Below are 23,784 nucleotides of genomic sequence, written 5' to 3' on the forward strand. Positions count from 1 at the left end.
TGTTCCCATCTGCCCTGCAGTTTGGTGGCAGTTCGGTGAGGTGTTGTTGTAACAGCTGACCATAAAATGCAATGGTGTGGTCCATGCATCAGCAAAAGCACATTCATGTTCCTGCTGGGCCGCGTTTGGTGCTTGCAGCAGAGAGAAAGCAGGTAGGAAGTCAGCTGAGGGCTGCAGAGCGTGTGGGTTCCCCGTGCACCCACACGTGTTTGTGTGCTCTCACCTTCACTTCTCAGCCAGGCAGATCAGAGGTGCAGCTCACTCAGTAATATCTGATGCTTTTTCCCGGCTCCTTTGTTTGCTGGGTCAAGCCACCTGATGCAGAAATGATTCGCTGCTGCTTGCTTTCCTCTGCAACACCTCCTTGCAGGGCAGCAGCTTTTGCAAGGCACCGTGAGCTCTCAAACAGTATGGGTGCATTGTGAAGCTTGCCCCAGCGTGGCCACGTGCTGTGCTGGTGTCGGGGTGTATTTCATGACCAGTGGCTCCTTGCAAAGTGGGGGCAGTTTGGGAAGGAGGGCAGAGGGGTTTTGTTCCCTCCAGGACCTGCACAAGTGGGTCTGTCTGCAGCCAGGTGGGACCAGAGCCGCTGGTTCAGCTGAGCGTAGAGTAAAACCTTAACGTCTGCATGGGCAGATCTTCAATCATTGGGTACCCAGAGTTGTTTTCACGTCGTGCTGCAGAGGCATGGCTTTTACAGCACGTCTGTGGCCGGGCTGGCAGTCATTAGCAGTGGCTGGATGGTATCAGCCGTGCCATTCAGCGTGTCTCTTTTGATCTGGCCGTCAGTTCTGCTCTGCTTTCTGTGGGCTGTATAATTAAAGTCATACTCAAAATCGTCCCCCCCCATCCCCTGTCTGTTTTTCCAGGAGACGAAGGGCAGAGTGGAGATGGGCAGCAGACCGTGCAGCCATCGTCAGTCGCTGGAATTGGCTCCAAGCCCACGTCTCAGACCTGGAATACCGAATCCGGCAGCAAACGGATATTTACAAGCAGATCAGAGCCAATAAGGTGAGCACTGTTGGGATCCAGGGGGTTTTTGCCCTTTCTGCCTCCTGGTGGTTCTCTTCCGATGCAGTGGGGAATGTGCGTGCAAAGCATGACGTGTTTTTTCCCCTCCCTGCATCTCAAGACGTCTCTTGCACAGCTGTGGCTAATGGGGATGCTGTTGGGCAGGGGCTGAGTGCAGTCCTCTTCCACGGTGACGTGAAGAGCAGCACCTCAATTAAAAGGCACTCTTTGGGTGCTGAACAGCACTTGCTTTTGCATGCGTGCTGCACTCCTCCGTCACTCCGCTCCTTCCTTCTCTTTGGGAGTACCTGGAGATGGGGCTGAGGAACAGCTCAATGAGAGAGGGGGCTGTGGAGGAAGCCGTCTTCAGATGCTGTGTGATGGCCCAGGCTTAAAGCTGGATCAGGAAAAAAAAGGGACTGCAAGTGCTGACCTTTATGGAAGGAATTTTGTTTTCAAACTCGCTCTCAGACGGCAGGAGAGTGGGGGAGAGCAGAGAAGGGATGAGGCAGGAATGGTTATCAGGACTTGTTGGGGCGTGCAGGTCTGAATGTCGGCCCTCGGAGGGAGGAATGCTGAGGTTGTGGCAGGCAGGATCCTGGTGCTGCATCCATTTACAGATCCTCAGGAATTCAGTCCAGCAGGCGCTCTCCCTGAGATTTATGGTGTTCTGGCGATGGCTGCGGTAGGAAGAAAGGCACAGGCAGGGGAGGAAGGCTGTGGGCCTTTATGCAGCTATGTAGAAGAACAGGCTGAGTGGTGAGTGAGGGCTGCAAAGGGCAGAGGGGAGAGCACGGCTGTCTGGGTGGAATACAGCATCGGGAGGAGAGAAGGTGGCTTCTGGGAAGTGGTTGTTACATCCAGGAGTGAACCAGCATCAGAAGGATCCCTCCACCTTGCAGATCCTGCAGGGTGGTTGGGAAGTATAAAACCCCAAATGGCTCAAAATTTATTTGCTAGAGGTTAAGGAGAGGCAGAAAGGAGCAAACTCAGCTGGTGAAGGAGAAGCTGCGATGCTTTCAGCAGGTCCTGGCAGCTTGGCAGGCCTATGGAACGGCCTCACCGTGGCTGCACGTGTCCTGCGTGTTTCATCTAAGGTTGCAGTCTCCAGGTCTGAAGGGAGAAGGACATGGCAGTGCTGTGTCAGAGTTGAAAGGTGCATCAGATAGCAGATGCTCGGGATCTGACAGTGGCTGTCCTGCCTGCAAAGCAAACAGCAGCAAACAGCCGCCGTCCTGGCAGGGCTGCAGATCACCTCTTCTTTGTGCTGCTGGCATTGAGCCCGAGGGCGCCTGGAAGGTTTTGTCAGCGGGGTAAGACTTAGCAGTACACACTTCAGAAGTGCAGAGGTCCTTTTGGAATGGGCTTCACTTCCAGCTGTATGAGGGCAGTTGTTGAATTTGGAGGCAGGTTGGTTTCTTCATCAGCAGAACTCAGCTCTGGCTTCTTTGGCCAAATATATAAGGAGGTTAAAATGCAGCCTCTGGAGGCGTTCAGAGTCACAGGAGCACTGATAGCAGAGGGATGTGTGCTGAGCTTCCTTGCTTCCAGTCCTGTGTTCAGACCCAGTTCCTCCCTCATTATCCATGATGGAGCTGTGCTGCAGCTCACCTGGGGATGGCTCTGGGAGCAGCACTGGAATGCAATGGCTTTCCCAGGGGGGTTTTTCAGGGGTGTGGGAACAGCACAGCATCTTTTAATTGATTTTAGGCTTCCAGCCTCCCTCATCTACTGAACATCCTTCTTGGATCTCGGAAAACTCCAGAAGACAGTCATGCTGTTGATCCAGCAGCTGGCTGCTTGCTCATTGCTGGTCGGAGGCCACGTAGGGTTGCGTTCAGTTTATGAATGATCTGTTTTTAAAGCAGTCGTCTCTGGAGGATGAGCTACCAGCGCTTTGCTGGAAAGCCAGGGATCTCTGGTACAGAAGGTGGTGTGAAGGCATAGGATGAGCCCTATGGGAGGTGGGATTGGTCCCGTCCATGGTTTTGGTCATTGACACCATTGCGTGCAGGACTTCGGTTTCGTGGCCTTCAGGTTCTCCCAGCTGCACGTTGCATGCTGCCTTGTTATGGCACAGCTCAGATTAGGCGTAATTATCATGAGTTTGTTATACTTCGTGTTGTTGAGAGAGAAAACAGGCCAAGCTCCACTTGGAGCGAAGCACAAACAGGACAGGGTGTGTTAACCCTGATAAATCAGTGCTCTGCCACCAGGCTTTGTTTATCAGCACTTATTTTCTTCCTCGTTGAATTTTGTGCTCGTGACTTTGAAAAGTCTGCCCCGAGCTGTGGTTCCGACCAGGTGATTTTTGGCCCCTGCTCGAGCTGCTGTGCTCGGGGTGGCAGCGGGTTGCACCGTGTGCCGTTCCAGCAGCCGCTGCCCTCTGTTTGCTGCAGCAAAGCATTCCCTCTGCTCTGCTGCCTGCAGCGTGCCGGGCTCCAAGTGGAGAGCACACGGAGCAGGGAAGGGCGGGATGCTGTGGCTGCCCAGGACGGCCCTTCTGCCCAAGGCAGCAGTGGGTGCTCACGGGGCTGCAGTGTGTGAGTTGGCTTCAGCTGCCTCCGAGTTCAGCTTCGGTGTCAGGGAACTCCGGGCAGCGAGGGATTCGGTTTGGCATCACGGCTGAAGAATGCTGTGGGAATGCAAGCCTCTCTGCACTGTGGTTTTCGTGTTTGCTTCCTTCCCGAGGACGATGGATGTGCCGTTGCCCTGCTGGCTCCGAGGGAGCCGCGTTTCATCCACGCTCCGTTCCCTCTCTTGCAGGGGCTGATAGTCCTCGGTGAAGCATCGCCCCCCGACCCCGCGGCGGATGATGCATCCCGTCCCATGAGTGCTGATGTGAAGCTGGAGCCCGGCGCAGAGCGGCTGGTAAGTGCAGCAGTGCGTGGAGCACTGCACTCCTATCCTCCAGCCCGATGGGATTTGCCCTTTGGGAACGCCAACCCGTTGCTCTCCCCTCCTGGTTTACTTCGGGGTTAATAAATGATACGATTTAAACACCTTTTAGCACAGAGTTCCTCGGGGTACCTCTGTAATATGCATTAGCATTTTACGAAGCTTAAAAATCCTAACTAATCCTTTCCCTCCAGCGAAAGCACCTCAAACTGAGAGCAGCACAATTAGCAAGTGCTTCTGAAGATGTGACTATTAATATCTGCCTGAGCTTTACCCCTTAGAAAGGGAACTAATGATTTCGGTGAGATGCTCTGGAAGCGATGCTGAGCGCCAGGTATTTATTATTTAATGCAGAAATGTAGGGCACGGAGCAGAGGCGGTTCGGGATGGCTGTGATTACTTTTGATCCTGAGGGACACACGGATGTATTACAGCAGAGGCTTCTGAAGCTGTGGTGTGGTATGGGGTGATGGCTGCACTGTTGCTGGCACAAAGCAGGGCGCTGCTGGGCCACCTGGGCACGCTGCTGGCTCACGTGCAGCCAACACCCCCAGGGCCTTTTCCTCTGTGCAGCTCTCCCGTCGCTCTGCCCCAAACCTGCAGCCCTGGTGGAGGTCCCTTCCAACCCAACCATTCCATATTCTGTGCCCAGAATTCAGTGCAGATGATACAGAGAGAAAGCTTACCTGGAAGCCTCCGTAATATCGAACTCGGAGTGTTTTCTCCTCTCACTGTCAGGAGCGATAATAGGGAGTACTGTGCAATCTGTGATCCCCAGTGGACCACAAGGGGTTATTCCAAGGGAGTGTAATAAAACATCTCCTCGCTTGACGTGGCTTCGAGATGCGTGTTTGGAGCCGAGGTCTTTAATTAGCAGATTAGCTCAGCCCAAAGCTCTCGGCGTGGTGCAGAGCGGGCGGCTTTCATGCAGGACTGGGATCAGAGCAGAGCCACGGGGCTGGCACAGCATTACGCAGCGTCTGCCTTGGAGCTGAGATGTCCGTCTGTCCCCCCTCCAGCCCCCCCCATCCATCCATCCATCCATCCTTTAACCCCAAAAGCTCTCAGTGAACAATAAACAGCTGCTGGGACAGCGTGCTCCGACGCTCTGCAGGAGTAGCTTGCACAGGGAGTTGGCTGCTGCTGGGAGCTGACCCGTAAATAGGCTGATAAGGGAGATGAATAATGAAATTGCGGGGTTAGGAGGAAAATTTCCCTTCTTATCTAACTCAGGATGTTTATCTGATGATACCGGTCTGTTCTCCGCCTGGAAATGTGCAGATGGAAGAGCTGTGTCCCTTCTGGCTTTGTCCCCGCACGTTTTGGATGCTTACCATTCACTTGGGCATCACCTCTGTATGTATAGGATAGAAAATGTCCCTGGATGTGGTGCATAGGACAGAACAGGCTTGCTTGGCCACTGCTGTCTGGTTTTGCTGCTCGCAGCCATCTCGCTGCTGTTACTCATTTCCTGCTCATTCCTTTTTCTCATCCCTTTCACTGGGACAGAGGCTCTTCAGACAGGTTTTTATTACTGCAGCCCTACTGCTGCGCTGATCCCATCTCTTGCAGATCTTGGGGGTAACAGCGACACGGAATAGAGTCAGAACAGAGTCTTAGAATGGCTGGGTTGGAAGGGACCTTAGAGATGGCCTGGCTCCAAGCCCTGCCACGGGGTGGGCTGCCAAATAGAAAATCACAGAACACCCCGAATTGGAAGGGACCCATAAGGATCGTGGAGTCCAACTCCTAATAAAGAGCTGCTGAGCAGTAAGGAGCAACGTGCATGCAAAGCCAGCATAGTTACTGTCGAGTAGGTAGGAGCAGCTGATGTTTGGCACCTTCTTCACTGCTTCTGCCTTGCTGCATGAAGCCAACCTCCTCTTCTTCATGCTGTGCACGTGGCTGCCTGCTCTGCACCGAGGCTGGAGGTGTGAGCAGCAGAAAAGCTGCCCACAGGCACCCATCCCTGGGGGGCCGTGCATGGTCAGTCTTGCTCATAGGGGTGGGGTGTTGAGTCACAGCCTCGATCTGCTCGCAGCCGGAGATCAGCCCGGGCCATTCCCGTTGCATTAAGCTATCTCTTAGGCTGGAGAGCTGCTTATCATTTTGGAACTCTTCACGCTGCTTAGAATTGGATTCTTGTGTTGTTTTTAAGCTGGGAGAGGCCTGCAGTGCTGAATAACGGGAGGCAGTGCCTCCTGTGCCACTCCCAGCCCTTCGCTTTTGGGTCTCATCCTCTCCTGGAAAGCTCCTTTGGCCAATGGGGATCCGGGCTGTGTGTGCTGGGGGCTCTGGTTGGTGTGTGGGATGTGGCTGAGGGTCCCGGGGGCAATCTGGGTTGTGTGTGCTGGGGTGGAGTCACAGCAGCCCACCTGGAGTACTGCTGAGGGGTGCTCTGTGTGCTCCTGGACTCCATGCAACCCGCAGCACATAAACGTAAAGCTGAGCCTGAGACTCTCCCAGCAGCCCCAGGTATCCTGAAGGCTTTGGTGGCCTCCAGGCCTGGAAGCAGAGGAGCTCAGACTGGAGCACCGCGGTGGTTGGAGCTCTGCCCCTGCCCTGGGAGCTGCAGAGCTCAGCTCTTGGAGTCACTCTGCTCCATAGGAGCCCCCCATTCAGGTACAGCCCTACGTGGTGCGATAGGACCGGCCTGGGATGGTGCTGATAAAGGGATCGATGCTTTCCAGCTCCTCTGCTGCGCGTTCCTATCTCAAAAAACCAACCCAGATGAGAAGTTCCTTTAAGGCCTTTCCTGGAGGAGAGAATAAACAGCACGTTTCCAAAGAGCTGATGAGTCACGCGGTGCCCTCCCACCCCGTGCCTCCAGCAGAGGCGATGGGTGATGGCTGGGGCTCACCAACCCTCAGCCAGAGGGCACAGCTCAGCCTGCAGCTGCAGGCACAGAGCTCCCACTTGTGCCTGGGGCAGCCCGACAGCATCCAGACAGGTGAAACGTCTTACTAGAAGCATGGGAAAGCCTGCAGAGTTCCTCAGACAGGCAGAAGGTCCCTGCTTTGTCACAGTGTGCTCTTCCCTGGGTGGTCAGGTCCCTGCTGCGCCGGCTGCAGCCCTGCACTGCTGTAACTTGGTGCCAGTCCTTCATTAAGCTGAAGAGCAATTGCAGGAGGGGCGTTAATAGGAGCGAGGCCGATGGCTGTGGGAAGGAGCACAGGGTGAGCGGGGCTGGCCGGACGTAGGGATGGATAAGTCAGTCCTTTTGTCTTCTTTATTAGCGCTTGAAATGCACCACCGCCCTTTGCGTGCGCAAAGGGGAAACCCAGCTAGAGAGACACTGGCAGAGAGTGCAGGAAGTGCTGCAAGAAGAAATGACGTTTAACCCCGGGGGAGGGGAGGGAGGAGAGTGTCTGAGAGCAGAAGGAGCTGCACGGAGGTGCCCGGGGCAGCAGCTTGCTGCACTGTGCTGCCACCAGCGCCATGGAGAGCAGCGATGCTACAGGCAGGAGTGCAAAGCCAGCATCTGCTGGCAAGCAATGTGGCAGTCCCCTGCTTCCCCTGCTTTGCTGTTTGCCAGCGAGTGGAGCCTCTGCTTTGCTCGGTGTTTCCGCGCTGCAGTCGTGCAGGAGCTGCTGCTCACTGAGGTTGGGAGGGTTTGTCTGCTTTTCGCACCCCAGGCAGAAGGAGAGCTCGGCGTCTTGCACTTTGTTCCTACTTGCTTTCTTCTGACAAAAAGGTGTTTCCAGCACTGCGTGCATCAGACAGTTCTGGCTTTATGGAGTGGGCCTGTTGAGGCCCTAAAACCACAGCCTAGTGTGCATTCTAATTGGGAGGATCTTGAGACTGTTTGTGGAGGTATTTGGCTAAAACACAGACTCGGTTCTGCAGGCGTGTTCCCTTCACCCCCACCTCCCCCGCAGCACCGACTGAGGCAGGAGCTTGCAGCCTGGGGTTGCAGCACAGTGCCAGCCCAGGGAAGCAGCCCATGAGCTGTGCAGGTGGTGAGGAGCTTTTCTTGCAATGTTGAGACAAAATGCTGCAGTCTCCTTTCAATCCTCCGCTGAGCCTTCCTGCCCCGCAGGGGTTGCCCAAAGGGAGTTGCAGAAGTTGATCTCTCAGGCTGGGGGTGCTGTCATGCACCCATCCTTGTGCTGGAGCTGCTCCCTCCCAAGCCCTTACCTCTGTGTCTCCTGTTGCACACCGCCTTCTGGAGCCTTGTCTTGCAGTTCTGCACAGCAGCCCGAGCCACGGTGCAGAATCCTCAGCTGGAGACTGGAATAAGAGAAGTGTGGCTGGTAGAGATCTCTAAGATGAATGTACCATCTCTCCTCCTTCCTTAGAGCGTTTCTGGATCCCAGCCCTTGGACAGCTTGGGTCTTTCTGCTGCAAGTACTCCTGAGTCCCATCCCACCAAGCCCTGTGGAGCACCAAGACCCGTCAATGGAGTTATCAACACGTAAGCTGCTTCCCCAGCGTAGATAGAGCTCCATTTTTAGGACTGCAACCCAGCCTGTAACGTGCTGTTAGTAACTGGGTGGGTGATGGAATGAATGGGTTCTTTTTTGGAAGTAAAGTAATAATGGAGTGGTGGATGGTGCTTGGAAGCTGTGTTGGAGGAGATCTCTTGCTTGAGGTTTTATGCAGCATTGTTTTCCTGAAAATGGAATTAAACAGAGCTGTGTTTACATGGACAGGCCCTGCAGGCAGTGAGCGTGTTCAAAACTGTTTCTTGATGGGTACTTTTAATACATTTGCAAATGGTGTGATCCAGAGATTAGAGGCCTGCTTGCAGCTATTGTGCAGAAAGATCTGCAAACCATTGGCCTGCTTTTCTGGGGGCGCAGAGGACCCCAAATCCCATCGATTCCATTGGGATTGAGGTTCTCTGCGTCGCTTTCTCCATGTTGCTTTCGCTGAGGAAGTCTCAAAGGGCAGGAATGCAAACGAGCAGAAGCAATTCCCCCGTGCTGGAGGATGATGTCGGGGTTGAACCGTGTGGTGCTCGGAGGTTGTGGCGCTGGCTGCAGAAACACGTGCTGTGCACCTCGGGCAGGATGCTGCAGCGGTGCAGCGTGAGCACATGCAGCAGTACCCATGGAGCTGCATGTGGCTACAGCTGGAGCACTGCAGGCTGTGGCGCAGCCCTCTGTGTGCCTGCAGCCGTTCAGCTAGAGGGCATCAGGGCTTGAATGTTTTGCCTCTTTGAATGTGTAACACCTGTAAGATCGACATGGGGGGTGTGGAGGTATTTAGTAGGGGGCATTGTGCATCGGTGCCACTGCCGGGCAGGGATGCTGCATGTGGGCAGGAGCCTCCTTGGCGTGTGAAACAGAAAGGCGAAGGGCAGCATTGCACTTCTCGGTGTCAGTGCTGGGAGGTATTGGGGTGGTTCCCATGTGTCCATCGGGAGTTTACGTCTCAGCTTAAGGTGTGACCCTGCCTGGGTGCTGCGGGTGATCGGAGCAGTAATGCTCTCTCCTTGTTCTCTTCTGTCCTCGGGCAGTCTTCAGCCTGGCCTGGCAGAACACGCTCAGGGAGACGGCCAGGAAGCTGAGGAGCTCCTGCATAAAAAGCAGAGGCTGAATGCGGTCCCTTCGGCTTCGGATGGAACGTGTGTGGCCGCCCGCACGCGCCCCGTGCTCAGCTGTAAGAAGCGACGGCTGGTCCGACCCAGCAGCATTATGCCCCTGTCCAAAAAGGTGAGTGCCGCTCCGCTCTGCTTTTCTCTCCTTTGCTGCTCTGCGTAGCACCAGCCCTGCACCAAAGGAGCTCCGCACCCCATGGGTTGGTCTGCTCTGCTTGGCACAGAGAGATCTCCGTACAAAGAGGGGAGGAAGAGCAGCCTGGTGAGGTTTTTGAGGGGCTGTGGGAGGGGTAAAGGAGAAATGAAGAGCTGTTTGGTTGCTGAACGTGTTAGCTATTATCAGTGCTGGATTCTGACATGGGGTTTTCTTTCCAGAAGCCGTCTGCCTAAGGTGAGCTTCAGCCTGGTAAAGTGGGAGCAGCTGAGAGAAGCAGTGAAAAATCAGGTCTAGGAAACCCAGGCACTGAGTGCAGGAATTAACACAGACCCGTTATTAATACGTTGTTTTGGGCTCCTCCCCACCTCCCTTTGCCCCTGTGTGGAATGGAGCTCAGCAGAAATGCACTTTGTTCTCTGAGCATCCGATGTGAGGACAAACAGTGCTTCGTCCTCCTTGACTTCCTTCAGGACTGCCGTAAGCTGTCAGTTGCAGAGGAGATGCTTCGAAATGGAGGGAATGAGGACGGGGTTTTTTAGTGCACGCAGCTCTTAGGATTGCAGAACCACGGAAGGCACAAACCCACTTGAGTTGTGTTTGAGTCAGAAGTGTTTCAAGTCAAACTTAATTACCACGAAGTTTTAGGGTTTCTCTCTCTGTGGGGGATAGGGTTTAAAGAAGCTCGAAAGGAAGCATTCTGCTGAGCAAAACAGATTCTTGGCCGGCTGAGTTGGCTTAAAAGTGGGAATAATCAGTTTGCTGGGGGTATTGCAGTGCTTTTCCCCTCGTTGAGCAGCATTTGCTTCATTTTCCATCACTTCTCTCATTCCAGCTCTCTCCTCCAAGCTGCTTGCAGCCCATCCCAGTTGTACTGTTATTTGCTAAGGCTTAAGCGTATTCTCTCTTCCATCATTCAAGTCATTAGTGGAAATTATCTGAATAATACCCGACTCAACGCACTTCACAGGATCTGTTTTGACGAACCCTTCCATTTCGGTGGGGGTCTGTTGGTTTCTGGCTCTGCTGTACATCCAGCTGTGCATCCGCACCGCGGTGCTTTTCTATGGAGGAGGATTCTATAAAGTCTGTAGGTCTGGGAACTGAAGGGCCCTCCTGGTTTAGGGACCGAGGCTGAAAACCTCTCCTTCTCACTCCACGAAGACATCCCTGTGGGTGTCAGCCCTTGGCACAGCGGTGGTTCCCTGGCTTGTCTGAACTAGAAGGTGTTTTTCCTCCCTGACGACAGAGTTGTGCTGTCTCATGGTTTTATAAATGAGGTTTTCAACCTAGATAAACACTTCTAATCAAATTTAGGAGGTGTTGTGTGTGGGCAGGTGGTTGTTCTCAGCCGTGTCTGCGCAGGGTCCAGACTGAGGCAACGGGTTTGCTGCGAGGGTGAGGACTTATTTGATGACCTATCGAAGGGCAGCACGCGGAGAGAGCCCCGTGAGATGCTGAAGTTCTCTGTCCCCTTCTCCAGGTGCACCGGAACAGCCTGGCGCGGTGCAGCTGTGATGTGAACCCCTCGTGTGCTCTGTGCGGCGCCCGCAGCTCCGCCGCGCTGGACATGCAGTACGATGCGCCGCTGCTGGAGCGCCTCTCCCAGCTGGACTCGTGCATCCATCCCGTTCTGTCCTTCCCGGATGGTGAGCACAGCGAGGCAGGGATGGGGGGGTGGGATGGGGGTGGCACACTGGGTGCTGATGTGGGATACCGGGGCCGTGTGGGGCTCGAGGAGCTGTGCAGCCTTCATCCTGAGGAGGTGCGGGTGTGCTGGAGGCAATTCAGACCGAGCTCTTGGTCTGCACGTGGCTTTGGGAGCAGAGCTTTTACTGCAGCAGGTGACAGAGCGTTGGCTGGGGCCTGAGAGTCCGTGCTGGGACCGTGTTGGCATCATAGACCCATAGAATAACCCGAGTTGGACGGGACCATAAGGATCCTTGCATCCAACTCCATCACCATCCAAACATGGGGCCGTGGTGATGGGTGGTCACAGACCTCAGCAGAGCTTATTTATCTGCATCGAACCACTTGTGGATTGGGGGGGGTCGCAGGACATTCCTTTGACCTTGTGTGGATCTGTCAGTGATCTCAGGTGGGTCAGAGGCTGCAGGAGGAAGGGATGTTCCCCTTCAGCTGCTTCTGCTCTGACCAAAACCTATTGGCTGCGTGAACTGCTGTCCACCCATCATCGTTTCCCTCCGACCACAGCAAAGAGGAGTGCAGATGATACGAGTGGGCACTCTTGCAGGAGAGCTGGGATGTCAGCAGGCCAGGGCAGAGGTCTCCCTGGGGAAGGGGATGGCTGCTGGGAGGGGGTGGTGTTCTGCTGCTGGTGCTCGGGCTGGGTTAAAGCCTTGGGCTCACGTGCACGGATGGGAAATCAGCTCTGCACAGACTGTGCAACATGGAGTGCACGGCGTGGCTGGGAGCTTTAAGGGGCTGGAAGGGGCTTTAACCCCCTTCCAAAGTTCTCCGTCCCCTCTCTCTTCTCCTCTTTCTGCTTGGTGTGTGTGATTTCTAGCTGGGAGTTTGGGGATGATGTAATAACCTCGGGGGGAGGCTGTGAGCCGCGCTGGGCTCGGTGCGGTTGCCATCTGCCGGTCCTTGGGAGCTCTGCACCGCGGCTGCGACCATGGCAAGGGCAGCACAGTTTGTTTGCCTTTTGTCTTTGTGCTTCTGCCTCCTTTCGGCCCGACCCGTCCTTCCACACACACACACGTGTCAGCTGCTGAGGGGGGGACGAATCTCCAGGAAAAAGCAGGAGATGAGGCTGTTTTCCCCTCGGTGGTATCCTCAGGGGCTGCTCTGAGCCCTGCCTTCCCATGGGGATCTGTCTCTGCAGAATGTCAGTGGTTGAAGGACTGCTCTCACACTCTGCTGCCCAAATGGATGGGACTCAGTGAGAGCTTTGGCACCAGAGTCTTCTCAACGCCGCTGCCCTGGCTTTTTGCTGAGCATCAGGTTCCCCTGTCAGTGACTGCAGCCTGCGGCCTGTTTGCCTATCCCGGGGCTTTCCAGCCTCTGGAATGGGTGGGAAGGGATTCCCATCTCAGCTGCTGGGACTGCCAGCGGGGCTCCCATCCCTTCATGCTGCCCTCTGAGGTCATCTGCAGTTCCCGAACGCCACAGCAGCTCCCAGTTGCAGTGTTGCCCCTCTGCAGGACTGGCGGGCAGCTCAGCTCCTTGTGTGGGCTCCGGGAAGGTTCCTCTCTGCTCAGGGTCGCTTCAGAGTCCCTGCAGATACACTGTGTGAGATCTGAGGTGGGGGATGACAGTGCTGCTGGGGGAGTTTGCTGCTCCAGCTGATGGTTTTTGGAGCTGACCCCATAGCATAGCCTGTCTGCGCAAGGAGAGCACCGAATAACCCCATCGGTGTCCCACCCTTCAGCTGAGGTCAGGAGAGCACACATCTGTGTGGGATTGGGGTGAAACAGAGCTTGAGGAATGTGGGCAAAAGGTGCTCACCTGGAGCACCCTTGGTTCCATGGCAAACACCCTGCCAGGCAGATGAGCTTCACTCCGTACCTGCTTGGCTTCTGGCCCGACCCGAAATGGAGGACTTAAGTTGAATGTCTCTCTTCCAGTCTGCACTCCTTTGGGTTTGATGAGCTGAGATATCCCAGAGCCTTGCATGTCAGATCACAGATAGCAGAATGGAGCCACGTGCCTTTTATTCTGCTGCCAGGATACACCCGGGCCCGAATTCCCTATTACTGTGCTCCTCTCAGAGAGCTTCAGGTTGGAAATGCTGGATCCTCACATAGCAGCTCCTCCCTGAGCACGTCAGCAAACCTGGCTGTGCAGCGACCGCCCTCTGTTTGTTGGGGCACTTCTTGCTGGGCTCTGGGAGGTGATGGAGGTGATGCTGGAGATGGTGGTGATAAGAGGTGGTGATGCTGGAGGTGGTGACGATGGAGATGATGACGATGGAGCCGCTGCCTCCTGGTGCACAGTTAATATGAACACTGTGTTTGCTTTCCCCCCGCAGACGTGCCGACCAGCCTGCACTTCCAGAGCATGTTGAAATCCCAGTGGCAGAACAAACCCTACGAGAAGATGAAAGCTCCCAAGAAGCTCTCTCTCAAGCACAGAGCCCCCATGCCCACCAGCAGCCTGACCGACCCCGCTCGCAAGGACCGCCACAAGCTGGTGAACTCCTTCTTCACCGCAGCCAGTAAGTGTCCCCGGCCCCGCCGTGCGCCCAAAGCAGTGCGATCCGGGAGGAGAGAGGAGGATGGACAGCCTTCACACGGAGCCCTCGGGGCTGAAGGGGTGGTGTGTGCAGCTGGTCCTGGCTGTAGGGACCCTCCTGGCCCATGCAGAGCTCTGCCCGCTGCGTGACGCCGTTGAGCCGCAGCGCCGCTGCGCTCTGTGCCCGCAGAAAGAGGGGTGAAAGCAGACGTTTCATGGCTCTTTCTCTGTTCCCCTCCTCAGAGCGCTCACAGCACAAACCCCAGGCAGACAAGGCACACAGGCCGCCTTTAGACGATTTTATGGCCGTGTCCAAGGCCGAGAGGGCGCCTGAGCGCTCGCTTGCCCAGCCTCCCGCCCATGACAAAAAGCGATTGCGCGACTGCTCATCTGAGAGGAGTGAAGGTAGGCTCCCACGGCCAGGGCTCTCGGGGGGAGCTTGGGCTTTGCTGCTCATCAGCCTCTCTCCCCCTCGGAGGAGAGGGAACGCACTGCTTCTGGGCCTCCTCACCGCCTCGTGTGCTCCGACTGCTGCTCCCCGCAGGCCCTGACCATGTGGCCGCGGGCAGAAAATGCTTCTCTTTCCTGCGGGGCGCACCCCAGCATTGGCCACTTCTGGCACAGACGGTCCTTTCCTCCCCTCCTTCCTCCCCCCCCACCCCGTCTTTCTATTAATGCTAACGCGGCTCTTGGTTTTCTCCTCCCTTCCCCACGCAGTGCTGAAGCACCACGCGGACGTCGGCGGCCCGAGCTACTTGGCAGCGGCTGCGACCCACGCACCTCACAGCCCCATAGCACGGCAGCTGTCCGCCTCCTCGGAGGGCTCTGCTCCCACCAGCACGAGCTCCCAGGGCACCTCCAGCACGGCCGTAAGTATCGGTGTCTGCCCGGATTGCTGCTCAGCTCGGCTCTCAGCTTCCCAGCAACCTGGCGCTGAGGGCTCGGCGCTGCCCCGCTGCTGATGGGGTTGTTGGCTCTCTCTCCTCCTGCTCTGCCTTTGGGTCTGCTGTGCTCCTGGCTGTGCGCAGAGCCCGGCTGCGGCGACAGGTTTGCTGTCAGTTCAGGAAGTGCTGGTAAATGCTCCCGTTGCCAGCAGCCCGCTGGCTTTGCTCCATGTCCGGATTTTGGTTGCTGAAGTTGTCAGGGAATGCCAGGAAACGGAGTAGAAGAGCTGAGCAGCAGCAGCGTGGAGCTGCTGACACAACAACAGCTCCTGCTCCGGGATTCTTCCCCTTCCTGGCCTTTTCTCTGTGTGCTGGGCTGTAAACTGGGCTGAGGATGGGACTTAGCTGTCACTGTGCCTGAGGTTCAGCCGCTGCTTGGCTCACGCTGTGTGCCGAGACAATGCTCAGCCTCCCAGAAAGGATGACAGCATTTGGAACCTTGGTGGGGAGGTCTGGAAGCCATCAGCAGGCAGCACCCAACTCCCTCCCACTCTGAAGTGCGTGTCCCAGGAGGGTTCCTGGCCTCTGTGTGGCACAGCCCGTGCTGGAGATGCAGGGTTTGGGGGCTCAGAGCCCACCGTGTGCCTCTGTCCTTGCTCCGAGCTCTGGGGCTGCCACCTCCTGCTGGGGTTCTTTCCCAGAACAGTTTGCTGTTGCGTCATCAGCTGCGTTGTCATTGAGGTGGGCTGTAACGCTCAGGGGGGGCTGAGACTCCAACCAGCAGCAGCAGCTTCCCTGGAATGAGCCAGGTGTTTTGGAGACAAGGCCACTCCTCAGCAGCCGTAGCACATCAAGATGGCATCTGTTGGTGTTTCCTGCACTTCATCTTCCTTTCTGCTCCTTTTGCCACTCCTCCCTGAGCCCATTCTCACTAGCAGGGTTACAGCCTGGTGCTGGGCAGCGTTGCTGGATTCTTCTTCATCCTTCCTGGATGCTGGTTTTTAGCACCCAGCTTCTTCCAGCCCCAGCAGCCACCTGTGCTGCTCCAGCAGCCCTGAGCTGTGGGCATTATGCATAGGCTGCAGTAAGGCAGGGCAAGATTTGGGTCTGGTTTGGGTGGTTTTGCAGTACCTCCCAGCGTGCACAGCTTGGCTGCAAAGTCAGTAGCAGTGCACTTGGTCCTTTGGGGAGGTGGAGGGAACTGCTTTGAGCTGAGAGGTGTGTGCGTGACAGGAGCTGCAGCTTCCTGCACTGTGACTTGCTTTTGCATTTTGCCTTTGGCTGCCCAGCAGATTTTGCTTCAGAAATGATGGTCCCCATTGCGTGCTGCCAGTGCTACCAAAGCCAATACAAATGGGATGGGGGAAGCTGAGCAGCGTCCCATCACCCAGTGCAGGTTGAGCTCAGAGTGTAAAGCTGGAACGAGGCTGCTCTGGGACATAAAAGCACCAGCTGATAAGGCTTCAGAAGGGGAGAGGCCCTGCAGGAGTTTCCCACTGTCAGCTTCACTCGTGGGGACAGCAGTTCTGAGATCAGAGCCCGGAGCATCCCATGTCTGTGCTGCACTGCTGCTCTCATGGCTCAGGGGAGGTCTGGGGGCAGACAGGCAGGAGAGCACCCAGCATTCAACCCAGTTGGATAAGCTGAGGGCACAGCTTATTTCTGGCTTGGAAAACCTATCCTGGTTGAAAGCAGGCTGCAGATGGAAGCTGTCAGGTTCTGGAGCAGCTGTCACAAGCCAAGATGAGCTGCTGATCCCGGCCCTGTGCTGAGCCAATCGGAGCTGTGATCCACGCATGCACTTCTTTGTGCTGATGGTCCCTCTGCCACTTCACATTGGGAACTGGGCTCCGTGGGGCTCTGTGGGGCTCCGTGGGGCTCCGTGGGGCTCTTCCCTCCCCTCTCAGGGCTGTTCCTCCAGGGGAGGCCTTGCAGCAGGCAGGAGTGAACTAAGTTCCATCACAGCTCTCTGTTGGCCCTTTGTCAGCGACTTACATAGCAAAGCCTCCGGCCCTTTCTCACGTTGTTCCTGCCTTTCCGTTGCAGCAGCCGAGGAGGAGGAGAGGGGAAAGTTCATTTGATATTAACAACATCGTCATCCCGATGTCTGTCGCCGCCACAACCCGTGTGGAGAAGCTGCAGTACAAGGAGATCCTGACGCCCAGGTCTGTGCCCCCCAGCCCAGCTATGGCTCAGGGCTCTGCAGCTGCCGGGGAGGAGTGGGGCTGTCCTGCTCCGTGAGAGGAGCTTTGGGAGCCTCCCGACCCTCACCCCGAAGCACACTTAGGGGATGCGTTGCCTCTGTGCCTGCAAACTGCCGCTCCACGTGGGGCTGTCTGCCGTGGGGGTGAGAAGCTGTGCTCCGATGGCACCGCGGGGGGTTTGGGGGGGACAGATGTGGCTGTGTGCCTTAACGCCCGGCCTGCACGTGCTGCTTGCTGTGCCGTCCTGCAGCGACGGGGCCGTGCTGCGGCTGACTGCGCTCTGACGTTGTGTTTGCAGCTGGCGTGAGGTGGACATCGGCGCCCTGAAAGTCAGCCCTGATGAAGACAACGAGGAGGTGAGAGCTGCCCCGTTTCCCATCGGGGCGGTGCCGGGCTCAGTGGCAGTGTGGGAAGCACCCTCTGTGCATCGCCGTTTTACATCCCTGCCGTCGCTGGTGCTGGAAAAGCTGCACACGGGTGTGCATTCAGCGTGAAAATGCCCTGGCTGAGCCCTGTGCCGTTCCTCCCACAGATCGAGGACTTGTCTGATTCAGCCTTTGCTGCTCGGCACAGCAAATGCGAGGAGATGGAGCGAGCCCGGTGGCTTTGGAGCACGAGTGTGCCCCCGCAGCGGCGGGGCAGCAGGTACTGCAGCACAGCTCTGCCTCTGTCCCATTGCACACACGTCCTTCCCTCCCTCCCATCACTCAGCTCTTTGCTCTGCTGCTGCAGCGTCTTCTCGTGAGTGGGTATCTGAAGCAGCGCGCGTTTCAGCTGCCCTCATCTGACACAGCTGTGTGATCAGATCTGCTCTTCTCCGTTCGGTTTCTTGACGCTTCGGTTTGGAGCTGCTCTGCTCTTGCTGATGGGTTGCAGCCGCGTGCAGCCGTGCAGCAGCCTTCTCGGTGCAGCTGTGGCTGCGGCAGGGTGGCTCTGGGCGGCCGTGCTGCAGTGCAAGCAGGGCTGAGGTTCACGTCGGCTCTGGCCGTGGTGTGAGTGCTGCTGGGGCTGGAGGTTCCCTGCCCTGTGCTGGCTGTGGCAGAGCCCTGCATCCCGGGAAGAGGTCTGCCTCTGCCATCTCCGGCTCCTTTCCACGCAGCGTTGGGGTCCCACCTTCACCTCGGGGCCAGAAGGAGCTCCCCCTGCTTCCCTCAGCCACCCCAGTAGCTCCCGGTGACCCCTCGTGGGCCGCCATTGTGTCCCCAGAGTGGGTCCCCAGCAGGGAGGGATGGGGCTGTGAGTGCTGCTGCCCTCAGCCCTTCCTGGGCCGGGCAGCGCTGCTGAGCTCAGCTTCCCTTCGTTCTCTGAAGTGCTGCAGTGGATCTGCTGAGCACCTCATGGTCTTCCGCCCCACGGACCGAACAGATCTGTTCTATTCCTATAGCATGGAATTCTATTCCTATCTGCACCTCCACTCGGCACCGTTTCCCTGTTGCCCGCAGCGGTGCAGCTCTTTGCTCAGCCCCGGTCTCTGTGTTCCGATGACCATTTTAGCCCAGGTAGATTTTGGAGGGCGATCCTTAGCGGTCCTCCATGGCTGCTCACAGCTGGAATCGGTCTTGAAAAGATGCGTGCAGATGTGGGGGCGGCTCCAGTGCTGCTTTATGGGTCTCTGGGAGTGTCAGTGCTCAAACCTCCCCAATTCGTGGCTCCCATTCTGCGGCTCCTCCCCCCCACAGCAGGTGGTGCTTTGGTGTCCCCCATCCCCGTGGTTGGCTCTCGGTGTCACATGGAGGGGCCGATCTCACACTGCTGTCGCGGCGCTGCTGCGTGCAGTGCTGGCGGTGCGGATGCATGGGGTGTGTTTGCTTTGGAGAGCTGCGGGGTCCTCCCTGCTGCCGTACCCCTGCACTGCCAGCCAGGAGCTCCCAGGAGGGGAGGGGAGGGGAGGGGATGGGATGGGATGGGATGGGATGGGATGGGATGGGATGGGATGGGATGGGATGGGATGGTTGGGGGGGGGTCCCTGCGGTGTGGCTGAGCCCAATCTCCCCTCCGTTCCTCCCCCAGGTCCTACAGATCGACGGACGGCCGGACGACCCCTCAGCTGGGGACCCCCTCCACCCCCCAGCCGGCGTCCCCAGACGTGGGCAGCTGCCATTCCCACTCGGAGCCGTCCCACACCCACTCCCCGCGCAGCCCCATCAGCCCCGAACTGCTCTCGGCTCCCCTCACCCCTCTGTGCCGCGATTCCCTGCGGCTCCTGCCCAGCGAGGACACGCGCTGCTCCACTCCCGAGGCTCCGGACGAGCAGGTGGGTGCGGGCAGCCCTTCCCCACGCGGGGTCTCCTCGGGCAGCGCCGGCATCCGCAGCGGCGCACGGAGCGGAGGGGCCGCCCGGAGGATCCCGCATGGCCCTCTGCGTCTCTCCCCTTTAGGCCGTGCTGCCCTGGGAGCGGCGCTGCTTCCCCCTGTCCTACGACCCCCGGACGGAGTGCGAGGACCAATGCGACCCCCAGGACCGGTCGTCGCGCTGCACCCGGCGCACGTCGGGCAGCAAATCGTCCCGGGACACCGATGGCACTTCTGCTTCGCCCACCCTGAGCGGCATCAAGAGCCGCCCCCCCCCGGCAACCCCCCCTCCTTCCTCCTCCTCCTCCTCCTCCTCCTCTGCAGCAGCAGCGGTTCAGCGGCCGGCGCACAGATAGAGACGTCCGGGGAGACACGAGCAGAGCCGACACACAGAACTAACTCTTGGCATTAAAGCTTCCAAAATCTGCGTTTGATATTCAAACATCCTGCCGGGAATTTTCACAGTTTTTAGTGAATTTAAGGAGTTTAGAAACTGGTTTGGTTTTTTTTTTTTTTTTTTTCTTTTTTTTCTTTTTTTTTTCGGGTTTTTTTTTTCCCCCCTCCCCCCGTTTTTGTTTTGTTCCGTTTTTTTTTTGTTCTCTGTTCCTTTCCTTTCCCCCATTTCCTCGTCACACGAAGGAGACCCCCCCCCCCCCCCCCCCCCCCCTCCTCCCAGCGGAGCAAAGCCTGCGGAGGGGAGCAGCCCCCCCCCCCCCGGCCCTTTCCTCCCCTATAGGTGTATAAGCATAGAGTGCGGGCTTTAGCTGGTAGTGTTCCCGAAGCAGAAGGGTCTCCTCCCCCCCCCCCCAACCCGCAGCCCTTCCCTGAGCCGTTGCAGTGGACTGAAGTTAGCGGGGTGAGCAGATGGCTTGGGATTCCCCCACGTGGGGGGCTGCGCTGCTGTGCTGCTGTCCCCCCCCCGCAGGGTGCAGCTCGTGGTGTCCCAATGGGGGACCCCCTCTGCCCTCAGCCGCCTCCGTGGGGCAGCAGAGCGGCCCTGGGTGGGGGAAAGGGAAGGAAGGGGCTCTGGAAGGCGCTCTGTGGGGCTGCAGGGGGGGGTCGGGGTCGGGTTTGGGCAGGTGAGAGGTGGGAGAGACGACCCTACAGCCCCCCATGGGGATGGCTTTGGCCGCACGGCCCCATAGAGCTGCGGCATTCGGGTGGGGGCTGCGGGGCAGCAGTGGGGCCGGGGGGGCTGCGGCACCGCAGCCATTGCTTTGGGGGTTCAGTCTCAGTAAAGGGGGGGGAAGGAGAGCAGAGCAGCCACGCTGGGAGGGCCGGGGCTGTCAGCACATTGAGCACAGCGGGGGGGGGTCTGAGCCCCCCATGGGTGGCGTTTGGGAGCCATCCCTGCTGTGGTTCCTGCAGTGCCCCCCAACCCCACCGCCCCAACGCTTCTCTGTGCCCATCGCCGTCTCCTTCTGTATAATCACCACCAAAAGGAAAAAAAAAAACAAAAAAGGAAAAAAAAAAAACAAAAAACAAAAAGCCACAAAAAAAAACACCCCCCAAAAATTCCCCCCCCCCAAAAAAAAAGGAAAAAAAAAAAAATACAGACGACTTTTTTTTTGTTTTTCTTCCCATTTTTTTGTAATGGCAAAGAACTGAATTTGTAGCTCTGCTGCTTCTCGGGGGGGGGGGGTGGGGAGGGGGGGGGGGCGGGGGGGGGGGTTGCGATGCTCAGCGCCCCCAATGCTTTGGGTTCTGCTCTGAGCGATTCGTCAGCGTTTCTTAAAGGGAAAAACCACCCAAAAGGAGCCCCAAAAACAGCCCCTCCCCCCCCCCCCCCCCCCAAAATGCTTTTCTATTTATGAGGTTGAAAATTCCGAACGACCCCTTTTAGCGTTACGAAAAGCACGGGCAAAAGGAGGAAAAAAAAACAACAACAAAAAAAAAAGAGATAAAATCCCCCCCCCCTTCACCCCCCCCCACCCTCTGTTGTGTTTTGTAAATATTCCCTTTTCTGCTCCCAGCTGCTGTGCCGCCCCCCCCGGCCGGGGGGGGAACAACGCTTTTCTATCCGAGCCCACCTTTGTTGAGGGCCGTTTCTGTCGGCGGAGCACTGAGTGCCCATCAAAGCGTGGAGGAGAAAAAAAGCAGAGAATCGATTAAAAGCAGAAACGTCCTCCGCAAAGAGAGCGTCTGTGTTGGGATGGGGCGGGGGGGTTGGGGGGGGGGTCCTGGGGGGGGGGGGGGGAGGGGGTTCTTTGTGACGCAGAGGCGGCTGTTGTCAGTTATGGGGTTTGGGGTTTTATTTCCAAATTCACTTTTACGGCAACAGTGTCAACCAACCAGTTGTGAAACGCACAGAACACCAATGGACACCACAGACAGGCAGCTAAGCTAGAATGATACACTGAGATCAGACCTCCCCCCCCCCACCCCCAAACCCACCCACCCACCCCAACCCCCCCACCCCACCCCTCCCCCCCCCTTCCTCCCCCGCCTGGGGGTTGTGGGGCTGCAGCCGGAGGGTCCCCGTGTGGGTTTGGACCCTCATGAGCCCGAGATGTGGGGAGGGGAAGGGGGTCGGGGTGGGGGTGGGGGTTCGGTGTGTGTGTGTGGGTCGGTGTGTGAGGCTGCTGCTGCTGGGAGCCCCCCAGCTGAGGGGGAGGGGGCTGTGGGGGCTCTGCCTTCCAGCACCGCTGTGACCCCTCCATGACGCACCCCACAAATGGGAGCCCCCGGCCCTCACCCCAACACCACACAGCCCCCCCCACCCCTCCCCCCATCCCACCCCAGGCCTCGCTGTGGCCCCAGCAGCACCCACAGAAGGGGGGTGAGGGCTCCATCCATCACCTGCTCGGCCCGAGCACCCGCAGCCCCCCCAGCACCCCAATGCCCGCTCAGCCCCCAGCGCTGCACAGCCCTCAGTGCACCCCTATGGATGTGTTCCCCCCCCCCCCAGCAGCAGCTCCTGGGGCTGTGGGGTGAGACGGGCGGTGTGGAGCTGCTCCAGCAGCACCTCGGCCTCTTTGGTTGGTGAAGGGACGGGCGGAGGGGCGGCTATGGGTGCAGCACTGCCCCAAACCCCCCCCCCCCCCCAAACCCCCATTGCCACGGGAACAACAGCAGTGAAAGAACAGAGGGGTTCTGTGTGGTGCTGGGGGCAGGGGATGCATGCAGTGCTGTGGGGTGCCATGGGGTGCCATGGGGTGCCATGGGGTGCTGCAGCCCAGGAGGGCACCGCGCTCAGCGCCGGGATGGCCACCACCACCACCACCACCACCACCGCCACTGCACCTTCCTCTCCTCCTCCTCCTCCTCCTCCTCCTCCCTCCGCGGAGCTGCCGCTTCTGTGAGCTGTGAGCTGACCTTGCAAGGAAGGAAAAGAAACAAAACCAACCAAAACCAAAAGCAAAAAGCCATCACAACCCCCGGGTGTCACCGCTGCGCCCACCTCCGGGTGCCGTCCCGGCGCAGCGCCAACTACTCACTGACAGCATCAATTAAACACATGCTCGTTTATGAAAACAACCACCCTGGCACAGTCCAAGCATATACAGACAAATCTACTCTACGACACGAGGGGCTGCCGAGGGGAAAGGGGGAAAGCCTCAATTCATCCGCTCAGCACAGCCACGGAGGGGAACCCCACTGCTGCCGCCCGCGTGGGCGCACAGCGCGGCGGTTCTCACTTTGCTCCGTGCGCATCTCGGCTCTCAGAGGCCAAAACAAAAGGTTTCTTCCGAATCAGCAGGCAAACGGGAGGCGGGGGGGATGGGGGGGGGGCCGGGGGGGGTCCCAGGCAGAGCAGTGAGGCTCTGCAGGGTGGGGGTCTGCTGTGCCCGCTGCCCTGCGGGGATGGGGGGCGGGACGGGGGGAGAGGAGGTTCTGTACCTCAAAGTGTCACTGATTTGGAAGTCCTGGAGCTAGAGCTGAATGAACAGTAAAAGCGGGTTAAATGGTGAACCGAGTAGGGGGTGGGGAAGCGGCTGTAAAAGGAACAGAGGAAGAAGGCCGGATTATGATCGATTATTTGCGTTTGTTTCTTTCTTTTTCGTCTCGTTTCTTTTTTTCTTTTCCCCCCTCATTCTCTCTCTCTCTCTCTCTCTCTCCCGCGGCGATGCTGCGCCCCATCACAAGCCCTGCTTGGCCAGCGAGGCGGACACTTCGTCGGCTAACGTGGCGAGCTGCGGGGAGTCCACCATGTTGATGCTGCCGGTGGAGGAGACGTTGCTAAGGCGGCGCGGAGAGGCGTCTCCGGAGATGGTGGGGGATTTGTAGACGATTTCGGCGCCGTGGTCGGTTTTGGCTTTGGCGTTCTCACGGAAAGTCAGCTTATGAGTCTCGATCTGCAACGAGAGCGGAGCCCGGTGAGGGCCGGGGGGGTCCCACGGGGTCGGCGTTACCTGCAGGACGTCCGCCGGGCGGCGCGGGGGGAGCAGAGCGGGGAGGAGGCGGCGCACAGCCGGGATTGCGGCCCCAACCTCGGCCCTCCGCGCTGCCGGGAAGGGGCGCACGCCTGGAGACGCTGCGGGCTCCGTCCCAGGGCACGGCCCGGGCTGCTCCCGCTCCCCAGCAGGGACTGATGGAGGTGGGACGGCCGTCCGGCACACGGCTGCCCCTCCCTCGGGCTCCTGGAGGGGAAGCGGACCGGGT

The 23,784-nt window shown here is 58.0% G+C and overlaps 2 protein-coding genes across 66 annotated transcripts in view; one reads left to right on the forward strand and one right to left on the reverse strand.

Annotated features, from left to right (window-relative positions):
• The window catches only part of KANSL1 (KAT8 regulatory NSL complex subunit 1), a 69,558-nt gene extending 48,242 nt beyond the window's left edge, over positions 1-21,316 (forward strand). For 12 of the 17 annotated variants that reach the window (XM_046904403.1, XM_046904401.1, XM_015299372.4 and 9 more), the window contains 13 exons: positions 870-1,011; positions 3,778-3,882; positions 8,208-8,323; positions 9,371-9,566; positions 11,089-11,254; positions 13,600-13,785; positions 14,046-14,207; positions 14,520-14,671; positions 16,733-16,851; positions 17,189-17,246; positions 17,423-17,535; positions 18,901-19,144; positions 19,269-21,316. In XM_046904403.1, the coding sequence (XP_046760359.1) occupies positions 870-1,011; positions 3,778-3,882; positions 8,208-8,323; positions 9,371-9,566; positions 11,089-11,254; positions 13,600-13,785; positions 14,046-14,207; positions 14,520-14,671; positions 16,733-16,851; positions 17,189-17,246; positions 17,423-17,535; positions 18,901-19,144; positions 19,269-19,538 (2,029 nt within the window). In that variant the 3' untranslated portion in view covers positions 19,539-21,316. The remainder of the gene's footprint in view (positions 1-869; positions 1,012-3,777; positions 3,883-8,207; positions 8,324-9,370; positions 9,567-11,088; positions 11,255-13,599; positions 13,786-14,045; positions 14,208-14,519; positions 14,672-16,732; positions 16,852-17,188; positions 17,247-17,422; positions 17,536-18,900; positions 19,145-19,268) is intronic. The other 5 variants (XM_040653256.2, XM_040653257.2, XM_015299374.4 and 2 more) reach the window with 2 other exon arrangements.
• A 96-nt stretch (positions 21,317-21,412) lies between these two features.
• The window catches only part of MAPT (microtubule associated protein tau), a 37,550-nt gene continuing 35,178 nt past the window's right edge, over positions 21,413-23,784 (reverse strand). For 46 of the 49 annotated variants that reach the window (XM_046904362.1, XM_046904366.1, XM_046904361.1 and 43 more), the window contains one exon: positions 21,413-23,477. In XM_046904362.1, coding sequence (XP_046760318.1) covers positions 23,262-23,477 — 216 coding nt within the window. In that variant the 3' untranslated portion in view covers positions 21,413-23,261. The remainder of the gene's footprint in view (positions 23,478-23,784) is intronic. The other 3 variants (NM_001397490.1, NM_001397489.1, NM_001199193.2) reach the window with 1 other exon arrangement.

This window comes from Gallus gallus, chromosome 27, assembly GCF_016699485.2.
Source record: "Gallus gallus isolate bGalGal1 chromosome 27, bGalGal1.mat.broiler.GRCg7b, whole genome shotgun sequence".
Taxonomy (NCBI): Eukaryota; Metazoa; Chordata; class Aves; order Galliformes; family Phasianidae; genus Gallus; species Gallus gallus.